Genomic DNA, 11,158 nt, shown 5'->3' with positions numbered 1-11,158 from the left:
GTTTGAGTTTGCAAACTCGCAGCCTGAGATCTCACACTCAGTCCTTCTGCTCCCACTCCCAGGCCCACAGCGGGCATTAAGAGGGTGCAGTCTCGGGGTGGGGTGGCCGGTACTAATCCCGGTTTTGCATTTTACTCTCCCAGGCCTGGACATTCATAGCAGTGAGGTACAAAATCTAGTAGCTTGCACGGTGGCACCAAATGACAATCCCAGGGAGCGATCGCTGTGCCTGAGTCCAAAACCAGTGCAAAGCACCCACGTTTCTGTGAACAACAACCAGCCAGGTTGTGACAGTGACTAGGAGACCCCGCAAACAGGCCAGGCAGTGCTGAGCACTGGCTAGCTGCAGAAGCACCCAGTGGCAAAATATGTCTGAATCACAAAGGTCCATCTTTTGGTTTCAAACAGCTTTTATTTGGGTAGACAAGGATGACAAAATAACAGGAGTTCACGGATTAAAAATCCCATGTGTTACATGAGCGCTTAGGCCTCATTTCAGCCAGTGTCTGACTTTAGGCACACGAGTAATCCCACTGAACTCAGTGGGACTCTCCACTTTGCCTAGAGTTAGCCACATGCCCAAGGCTCTTGCTGAATCACGGATAACCCTAGGTGGGTGTATCCTAGTGCTCCTCCTTCCAAACAGAGGGATGGGGTTGCAGGGAAATCCTTGAGTCTTGAACAAACTCAATAGCAGGAAAACTTTCCAGATGGAACCAGAACTGACCTGTTTCAGCGACAGTGATCTCTGATCAGGGAGCTGCCTGCCTGCAGACCGCCTTTCAATCTTACCAGGAGACCCGGTAAGCGCCAGTTTGAAAACCATGGAGTAGCTTTCTCTGCAGAAAGTCCTAATGGGAGTTTGGTCCCATCCCGAGTGGCCAGCAGCCTCCCCGTGGAGACACATGGCTTGCAGTGAGCGTGACTGTACTGAAGTCCGAGTCTGATGAGGTTCATTCGGGAACATCCTGCCAGACAGGGACTTCCTGACGCTCGGTCCATTTGCTCCAGGCACAGATGCTGTGGAACTGTCCACACTTGTCGACCAGCGTTTTCAGCTTCAAAATAACAAGCACGGCTCCCGCTTCATGGTTACAAACGCAGCCAACGGGGACCCCTGGCGAAATCTCGGCTTTAGCCCGAAATCAGCAGGCTGGTGGGTGACAAGCAACTCCCCAGAGGCCAACCCAGAGGCAGTGTTCAGGCCCAGGAGGGGAGCACTGGGCTAGCGAGTGGCTAGGAAGCAGGGATGCAGGTTGTGAGGTGCAGCGGCATTTCAAAGCGGCAAGGCAGCTCTCATCAGACAAGTACCAATGTGTGGCGCCTTGGAAGGATCTCAAAGCACTCTGCACTGCCTATGGCGACTTGGGGGGGGGGGGGAAAGGGTCACATGACCCTCCCCAAAACTCTAGGGAGGGGGGCAAGGCTGGCAGCCGGGGAGATGAAGGGGCAGGGCCAGAGCTGGAAGGGAAGAGGCAGGGCCAGAGCCTCTCCTCTTCCAGCCACGCTGCCTGGTGTGGGACAGCCCATAGAGAGCAGCCGCTGTGTGCCGCCCCACGGGCAGTGTCCCCGGCAGGCAGCGTGGCCGGAGGCTGCCCGGGAGAGAGCAGCCGCTGTGTGCCGCCCCACGGGCAGTGTCCCCGGCAAGCAGCGTGGCCGGAGGCTGCCCCTGGGAGAGTGCGTTAGTGGCTCCACACATGCCAGGGGGACTGGAGCAGAGCCCCCCCTCCCTGCCAGGTAACGTGGGATGGGAGGAGATGGGGAGAGTGCAGGGGCCCCGGGCTGGGGGTAAGGCGGGGACAAGTCACATGGGGGGATCACGTGGGGAGCAGGGACGAGTCACTTGTGGGAGTCATTTGGGGAGGTTACGTGCCCCCCTTTAGCTGGTGCCCCCTTTGTGTCCCTCCCACTAGTCACCTCTCTGAGTTTACAGCCTAGGCCTTTGCCAGGTGTCCCCTCCACCGCTCCCCTGGCATTTATGCCAGTCGTGTTCCCGGTGGGAGACTTCCAGTTTCCTTGAGACGAAGTATCCAGCTCCACAGCTTTTCTGTGCAGGAGTCAGACTTACGGGATGCCCACTTTATGAGCAGGTAGCTGCCACCCAGGCCTGCTGCTGCCCCAATTATGAAGAGTCCTTTATTAATCACCTGCAAGTGTAAGGAGAAATTCAGCCTGGCTCAGAAGGTTTGTTTTGACCCGAGCAGAGAGAACACACCACTTTATAACACTCCCTCCTCGCCCCTGCCCTCGGACAGGGATTACACCTCCCCCAGGATGGAGCCTTTCCCACAGACTGGGGCACTCCAGAGGAAGGCTCGACTGCTAAGCCCAGGCCAGAAGCCCCCGTGTGATCAGGAAAAGGAGTTTGCTGAGAGGAGGGAAGTCAAGCCTGGCTGGCTAAGCATCAGCACAGGGCATTGCAGGCCACTCCTCTGGCCAAGAGCAGCATCTCCAGCCACACAGCTGCCAGTGGCGACATCTCAGGGGACTTGTCTTCACTCCGAAAAAGGGGCGTCCTTCGCTCAGGTTAGCTGACAGGACGGAAAGTCCTAGTGGGGACAGGGCAGTTTGTGGTGTTCACCTGTTAGCAGGTTGAAGGAAACCCTGAGCTCCCCATGGTTAAGTCAAGCTGGGGAAGGTTAGGGTTTGCCTCAACCCACTAAATCCTGTGAAAACCACACACCACCTTGTCTTCACCAGGGCTTCCCTCACCTAGGATAACGTGAGCAAAGACACACCTTCCTTCCTCCCCAGCGGGGACGCACTGATACAGGAAGGGCTTGCTGCTCTCGGAAGCTCCTGTGGGGTTTTGAGATGGGGCACTCACCCCACACTGGCCCTGGAAGGGCTAAGGCAGGTTGAGAAGGGGGCTAATTAACCCAACAGGCCACAGCTGGGGGGAATCAGGTGGCCCCGCACCCCCTGCCCCTCCGGCTGAGGGTGGGCTGGGTTTGGAAAGGCAGGAAGGTGATAGCAGAGGGGGCTGCTGGGAAAGGCCGCAGTCACGCCTGGGAGAGGGAGGAGGGTCTGGAGGCTGTGGAGACAGGCAGTTGCTCCCCGGGAGGAGGGAGTGGGGGGGCGGGCGGGTGGCAGATGGTAGAAGAGGGCTCAGGGAAAGGCCGTGAGGTCCCGGAGGGACCAGACCTTGGCTGCTGAGCCAGAACCCGGAGCAGAGGGCAGGCCCAGGTTCCTGGCCAGGCACTGAGGTGTGGCCCCAGGGGGCAGTGAATGGGGAGACGGCCTGAGGCTGCTCGGGAGTGAGGCTCTGGTGCCCTGGAAGGGGACAACGCGTATGGGGAGCTGGCCGGAGGCTGAGTCACAGAGAGGCAGCAGCAGCTTGTGGAGCAAGAGCGGGCTGCATGCTGGCAGAGAGAGACAGAGCGATGGCCTGCAACCGCAGGAAGGGGCGTTGACCCGGCCAGCTGTTCCACAGAGTGGCCAGGAGGAGGCGCCATCCTGGCGGTGAGCGGAGCCCCCTGTCACAGGTATTCTCCAGGGCTGGCAGATGCTAGCCACGCCGGTCACTTTGAGTAACTAGCCGGAAAGGATTTTGTCAGACAGGCCACCTACGCTCGGCCCAATGACTGGCCATGGGCGGCACTGGTTGCGGGAGGCTAAGCCCCAGTCCTGCCCCTTCCACCTGGGGCCCTGCCCCTTCCATGCACCCGGAACCCAGAGCACCCCCCACTGCGGCCGCCAGCCCCTGCCCTAGGCTGGCTAGTGCCCACAGGCCGCCCCCCCCCCCCCCCCCCGGAGCGCCGAAGCAGGGCCCTGGGGGCAGAGTGTGGGCAGGGCCAGGCCGGGCAGTTTGGGGAGGCACAGCCTCCCCTACCCACCGCCCATATGACTGGCCTAAGTTCAGGCCAGGGCATCCGATTCCCAAGCCAGGCAAAAGCACCCTGTGTGCTGGAGGAGGTGTGCCGGCTGGACAGGTGTCTTTTGGGGGCATGCTTATGATAAAGTCAGACAAGGGGGACTGGGCTGAAAAGGCTGCATGCTAAAGGCCTGTATTCATGCTGGCACATGGGGCTTAAACCCACAGCTACCATAGCACCAAGAGGACACCCAGGGAGTCATACCAGATGGAAGTTTCCAGCCTGTCATTTGCTCTTTCCCAGCAAGAGGAAGAGCCACCATGTACAAATCAATGGTGTGGAGAGCTGAAGCATGCCACCTCCCCAGGGCTTTCGCACTGTCCGTCCCTCACCCCACCCACTCAGCTGTTCTGCCTGAACATCCATTCACGTAAAAAGACATGAGAATCTCCGTATCTGAAGGGCTCTTTGGCATTGTACTCAATTGTCCTCACTTGCTAGTATAACCCCCTCCCCTTGTCACCAGGACTTTCAACACCACTAGCGCAGACCAGCTGAGCTAAAGGAGCACCTCCATTAGTTAGCAGCAGTAGTAGACTGTTATCCACTAGTGCACTAGTTACTGGCGGGGGACATGATGCACACAGTACAGATGTGCTACACTGAGCCATGGGGAGACGCTGCAGGGAGCAGAGCTGGAATGGGGCTGAACCAGCGTCTGCTCCTTGCAGGAACCTGGGGCAAGACACGGGCTCTCTGTGCAGAGTGGCACACCTCCTTGCATTAGGGTTATGGAAAATGGCCAATCAGCAGCCTGGGGAATAGCCCGCCGAGACAGGAGCACCACCGTGCCGCTCGCTCAGGAAGCACTGAGCCCCTGGCCCCTACTTACTCAGTTTCAGCTCTGGCAATGCAGATTCACAGCCAGCGTGTCGTGAGCCAAGGGCAAGCAGTGTGGCACAGCCAGAAGGGGCTGTGAAAAGTACCTACCAGTAGCAGGGACCCTAGCACACCTGCTTCTATCATCTGAGGAGGGCAAAGGGGGAGGGCAGGAGATGCTCTGGACATCTGGGTCAGTGGAAATCGGCTCCAGTTCCCACTCACCTTGTTCTGCCATTTCCAGCGCTGCAGCGCCTCATGGTAACGGATTCTAGTGAACGTGACCTGCACCAGATTGCAAAGGCTGTTAGTCCTTCGGGGTGACCAGAGACAGCCTGGGGAGGGGAGAGCAGGCAGGGGACAGAAAAGCAGGTCTTACCATTGTGTATAACGGGATAACGGTGGAGGGCATGAGCCGGTGAAGAAAGTTGTCCACGTACTTGCGGAAAATGAACCACTTGGAATTAACATGTGCCCGCATCTGGAACAAGGCGCGGAGTTTAAAAGGTGGGGTGCTTGCGGGGACCTTTCCCCTCGTGCTGTGGCTACTTGCTCTCATCCTTTTCAGCCACTCAGTGCTCTCACTTCCTACCACTAAGGCTAGGACCACCTACTGTCCAGGGGATTGGCACTCGGTCTGAGTACCCTGGCTAGCCGAGCCTGGGCGTGAGCATCCCCACAGGAAAGCCTGACCTGGGTTACTGTGGCCTCACCATTTCTGCACCTGCCTGTGTGTGTCTGAGGGCATATCCCACGATTCTTTGTGCTGAGACGCACTAGGAGTCTTGCCTTGGCAACTGCAGAAAACGTGGTCTGTGCTGTGGGGGCTTGTGGGAAGGCCTGGGAGCCCAGCAGCACTGGAGTGATGTAGCCTGTGTCCTCGCTGCAAAGTGGTGGGTTCTAGCCTGAGTTAAAGCAGCGCTTGGCTCTAAGCCCCTGCCCTCAGCCAGGCCCGGTAGCTGGTGGGAACCACCTCCCAACCCAGGTCAGAGGTTTTGCTGGGGTTAAGGCTAAAAGCCAGGGAAGAAGCCAGGCTAACCGTGTAGTGTAGACACCAGTCTCCCACTGTATTAGCAATTTGCAGCGGGGTCAATTTAAAGGCCCTCTTAGGCCCAGGTCTCTCTGTGCTCTGCCACAAACAGATACAGAGTGGGGCGAAGTGCCTGACAAATCATGAAGCCAAAACAATGCACAGCAATCGGCACAGATGAGAGGCAGCATGGCCCAGTGGGCAGAGAACTGGCATGGGAGTCAGGAGAGCTGGGTAGCCACAGACAAGCCTCTTCCCTGGCTGTACCTCTATTCCCACTCCCAGCCTGTGTCTGTCTTGTCTACACAGGCAAGTTTTACCAGTTAGATCAGTATAATTAGAGTTACCCCAGTATAAACCCACCCGCACCTCCTCCAGCGAGGACTCCTTAGGCCAGAATAAAAACGTCTTTTTTTTAAAATTTATTTAGCTTAAACGCCTTCCAAAGAGACATCATCTAAACTGAAAAAAGCACCTTCTATACAAGACTAAAAGGGTCCCCCTGGGAGAGGGGGATTGGACCAATACAGCTCGAGTGCTTTAAATTCACATCTTCGCTTCGACTGGCAGAACATGCCCATGGTGCCTAGCCCGTAGCCTGCAAGCTCTTCAGAGCAGGGCCTTTCCCTCTGGGTGCATACAGCACTGGGCCCAACCAGATCAGCCTCTCGAGTGGGACATCTGGGTGCCACAGGAATCCAGAGGCCAGACCGAGAGGAGGAGCCGGGAACTCAGAGCAGCACATTTGACATCTCTGTTTACATTAGTTAGCAGGGCTGGTCTCCACACAGGCCAGGCACTGACGGAACAAAAGGTGTGACGATTTGTGGCACTTGTACAGCCAAACATTCAGAAAGTGGTGTAAGGGAGTAACTCCAATTTGTGTGTGTGGGTGCTGGAGAGTAACTGATCACACCCCTGCCTCTCCGATCCTGCCCTCAGGCCCTCGCAGTGGGGGGTGGAGGAGGAGGGATTTGCCCTCCTGATCCGGTAATACGCAGTTCTGGAGAGAGGAAGGGATGGCTGCTGTCTGTAGCCAAGCTTCGAGTTCTGGGCATGACCCAAAGCATCTCAGCGCTCTGGAAATCTGCCCCCCCCCAACCCCTGCGCCCCTACCAGCCCCTTCCTGCACAGCTGGGGAAAGGCTGCTCTTATCAGAACCATATAACTGCAACAAAATACAGACACGAGACATCTCTCTGACTACACTAAGGGCACAGCAGACCTGCCACTTAAAACAGCATGTGCACGGGGCCGGATTTCCAATTAGGCACAGGCCTAGGAGCACCGGCGTTCTAGGGACGCCTAAGAGTTAAAAGTGAGTTAAAAGTTTACAGAAGTTTACAGAAAACACAAGGTCGGCTGTCGGCGGGGGGTGGGGGGGGGAGGCGCTGATGATGCTGTGCCTAGGGGCGTGTAAGGTGTCAATCCGGCCCTGCCTGGGTGCGTGCGCACCCACATTTCAGCACAACTGGCCAGCTTCCTAAAACAGCTCCTCTTCTTCCCCGCAGGGCTTTGCCTGAGCCCAGGACTGCTCACTGGCATCTAGCGCTCGCAGGCCCCCCCGCGGCAGGGGAAGATCCGTGCCACGCGTAGAGCATCTGCACGCCCTGCTCGGCTGTCTTACCTCTATGTAGTTGTACATGGCTAGATCGGAAATGGCATGGTCATCGGGCACTCGCAGCTGGGAGAACTTGGGCAGGCAGGCACCTGGGGAAGAGGGAGCAGTTCCATACCAGTTAGGCTGCAGTCTGCTCCCTGGCTCTGCCTTCTGTCCTGGTCCCTCTCCCAGCTCCTCCAAGCCAGGGAGTGGGGCGTTCCATGGTGCATCCACTTCTCCCCAGGGCACACGGCACGACTGCCCATCACTCGACTGAGCCTGCCTCTCAGGAGGTGGCTAGACCGAATGCCAGCCAAAGGAGGGTAGCTTCTGGGACTGCAGCCCAACAGCTGGATGAGCTCCAGCCTCTGCAGACTGTCCGCTCCGTGAGCCCTGTGGGCACTGGCTCATCCCCAGTTGCGAGCACCGTGCAGTTCCCAAAGGCTAACGGGGAGCTGCTGTGGTGCTGTGCTGGTGGTGGGGAGGGTTTCTGGCTGCTGGGTCCCAGGGCTGGCACCAAGCTCTTCTCTCTGAAATGAGTCTTGTCTGGCCCTGTCTCCCCATCCCCCAGCCTGTCTTCTTGTCCTGCCTCGCTTGACTTGCTTCCTGCACCATCCAACGGGCCACGCATGAGCACAGGGGATACGGGGCATGTCGGTGTCGCAGGCAATGCAGAGTGGCTTCAAGGAAGGCATGCTGCTGTCAGCCCACCGGGGCAAGGGGAAGAGGCGATAGGAGTGAGGGGAGAGGTGCCTGGGGAAGGCTGAAGAGGGGTGGGCTTTGGCACATCTAGTGCCATGTGCCATTCAGACAACAGAGGAACATCAGAATGGCCATAATGGATCAGACCAAAGGTCCATCTAGCCCAGTATCCTGTATTCTGACAGTGGCCAATACCAGGTGCTTTAGAGGGAATGAAAAGAACAGGTTCTCGTCAAGTGATCCATCCCCTATCTCCCATTCCCAGCTTCTGGCAAACAGAGGCTAGGGGCACCATCCCTGCCCATTCCAGCTAGTAGCCATTGGACCTATCCTCCATGAACTTATCTAATTATTTTTGAACCCCTGTTATAGTCTTGGCCTTCACAACATCCTCTGGCAAGGAGTTCCACATAGTCTTTTCGATGTCTCCTCATGTGGAAGCTGTTTCATCCCCCTAATCATTTTTGTTGCCCTTCTCTGTAACTTTTCCAATTCCAAGATATCATTTTTGAGATGGGGCGACTAGAACTACATGCAGTATTCAAGATGTGGGTGTACCATGGATTTCTATGATATTTTCTGTCTTATTATCTATCCCTTTCCTAATGGAGCCTCACATTCTGTAGGCTTTTTTGCCTGTCATGGCACATTGAGCGGTTGTTTTCAGAGATCTATCCATGATGACTCCAAGATCCCTGTGACACGGGCTCATGATCTGCCCTGTGTTCCTAGTTCCTGCACTAGGATCACTCCTCTGGAAGCCTGTGGAGGCCAAGGCATGTTGAGAGACGGAAGTGGAAACAGAAATGACTGGGTAGTATCTGAGTGCCCTTGGTTCTTTTCCTTCTTGTTGTGTGAGATTCTCAGTGTGGTGGGGGTTCCCCACTCTCCCGAACGCCCACCCCTAGCCGTGGGGTGGAGACCCGCTCAGCCTGTGGGGAGGTAGAAATTCACCCAGGGATCACTGTAAGGTGCAGATCTATCCCACCGCCATTCTCAGCACAGAGAGACCCACAGCGTGGGCGAATGGGCAAAGGGAGTGAGAGTATAATGCAACAAACCCAAAATGCTTTCCAAACCCCTGGTGCTGAAGCTCATGAGCAGACAGTGGCCAGGACTCGACTAGATGGGGTTAGATGAGGTGACCCTTGTGGTCCCTAGGACTGCCCCTTCCTGGGGATAATCAGATACCATGGGAGACTCCTGGCCAAATGTTTAATTCCTGACTGTCCCTCACAATAAGCGTCCCCCTTGATCTCCTGGGTAGGTCAGGGGCCATCTCTGGGAGCACCCATTTGGTGACTGATGTCAGATGAAACTGCCCAGAGTTCCCACCCAGGTCTGTTTTCCATGCCCAGGGATTTACTCACTGAGATCATTGTGGAACTGGTCCATTAACTCATCGAAGACCAGGCAGTCTTCAAATCCCTGGAAGACACAATAAAGGGAAAATAGCTGGCAGCAAAAGCCTTATTGCTCCTAAGCTGGGGTTGACACGCAGGGGGCAGGGAGAAACACTGGCCTGGGCTAGACCAGCTGCCCTGTCTAAACAGGGTTAGTGGCTGCTCAGGGTATGTCTACAGAGCAAAAAAATCAAAACACGGCAGCGAGTCTCAGAGCCTGGTCTACTGACTTAGGCTCACGGGGCTTCTGCTGCAGGGTTAAAAATAGCAGTGTAGACATGTGGGCTTGGGCCGGAGCCCAGGGCCTGAAACCCGACCCTGGACTCCAGCCCCAGGCCAGATGTCTACACTATTCTTTCTAGCCCCCAGTGCAAGCCTCACGAGCCTGAGTCAGCTAGCCTGGGCTCTAAGACGCATGGCTGCAGTTTTGAGGGGAGGTGGGGGCTGGCTGCGTCGAGGTACCTTTAATGGCCTGGGGCAGCAGCAGGTGCCTCTGAACCTGATCTCTGGCTGGACCCTCCCTTTCTCAGGGGAGGGGGGACGAGCCTGGCTCCAAAGGAGGTTGATGCCAATGCAGGGTGCTGCAGGACCAGTAGGGATGAGCTGATGCATCCCCTACACCCTGGGCAGGAAAGAGAGGTCAAGAAAATCCTCCCTAAACCTTTTGGGGGGAAGAGAACCAGCCCTGCCCTCCTGGAGAGAATCCCAGCCACAGTGACAGCACCTGCTCCCCGTCCTTTGGCCAGGGGAGGGGGAAGAACCAAGAGAAGGTTGAGGATATGGGGCAAGGCAAAGAGAGAGCTGGGGCACCTAGGACCCAGGGGTGGAGGAAGAAAGCGAGGGCAGCTCTGGAAGTGAGAGAGATGCCAGCGAGAGACTCAACTACTTTTCCCTATACAAACCCCACTGTGTTAAGGCTGGTCTCTGGGTCGCACTGGAAAGTCGGGACCAGGCACGCTGAAGTCTGGCCGAGCAGCCCTGACCTTGTCCCTGGTGCGGATGTGTTCCAGGACAGGGATTACTGCACTATTTCCCCCAGAGTTGCTAAGCACCCACAACGCCCATTAGCTGCAGTGAGAGCTGTGGATGCTCAGCACCTTTGCAAATCAAGCCCCTTGTACTGTGGTCCCTACTGTGAGGGAGCCGAATCTGAGACGTTAATCTCTGTGCTTCAGTTTCCGCAGAGGTAGACAGCAGGGGTAGCCCATCTACTGCCCAAAGTGACAGTGACGTAGTTAAGGGCTAAACAGCAAGATAACTCTGGGGAAGGTCCAAAGAATCACCCCATTATGGGCCCCCCCCAACGCCTCCGCTCAGCGCTCTGTTAGGGGTGTGTTCTTGGTGGACAGAAGTCCCTTACAGTGGGGGGGGGGGCATGTGGCACACAACTGTGGGGCGGACCCACTCAAAAATGCTAAGGCTGGCTCTGGTGTGGGGCTCTCAAATACTAGCAGCCAGTGGAAACAATCCAGCTCGCTCTGGGCACTGACGAAGGAAGCACACCCGGGAAGTACAGCCATCACCTTCTCCGCCACCAGGAAATCACAACGGTGCAGTGAGAAGAGACGGCAGCAAACTGTGCGAGGCATTTCTCCGGCTGCACACAGGCTTTGAAGCTTCTGAATAGACTTACGAAGTTTGAACCAAGCAAAGACCCCGATGAGCTAAGAGAGACTCCATGCTTTGAACCAGTACCAGCAGCAAAACAGTTACTGGGCTGTGCACCCAT

The 11,158-nt window shown here is 56.6% G+C and overlaps 1 protein-coding gene across 2 annotated transcripts in view; it reads right to left on the bottom strand.

Moving 5' to 3' along the window:
• Positions 1-392: 392 nt before the first annotated feature.
• KMO (kynurenine 3-monooxygenase) overlaps positions 393-11,158 on the bottom strand; it is a 46,195-nt gene continuing 35,429 nt past the window's right edge. For both annotated transcript variants that reach the window (XM_048869024.2, XM_048869025.2), the window contains 5 exons: positions 9,397-9,454; positions 7,352-7,434; positions 5,074-5,175; positions 4,920-4,979; positions 393-2,147 (listed from right to left, as the gene is read on the bottom strand). In XM_048869024.2, coding sequence (XP_048724981.1) covers positions 1,977-2,147; positions 4,920-4,979; positions 5,074-5,175; positions 7,352-7,434; positions 9,397-9,454 — 474 coding nt within the window. In that variant the 3' untranslated portion in view covers positions 393-1,976. The remainder of the gene's footprint in view (positions 2,148-4,919; positions 4,980-5,073; positions 5,176-7,351; positions 7,435-9,396; positions 9,455-11,158) is intronic.

The sequence above is a fragment of the Caretta caretta genome, chromosome 11 (genome assembly GCF_965140235.1).
Source record: "Caretta caretta isolate rCarCar2 chromosome 11, rCarCar1.hap1, whole genome shotgun sequence".
NCBI lineage: Eukaryota > Metazoa > Chordata > Testudines > Cheloniidae > Caretta > Caretta caretta.
Note: the sequence above shows the minus strand (reverse complement) of the source record. Positions and strands in the feature narration are given on the sequence as shown.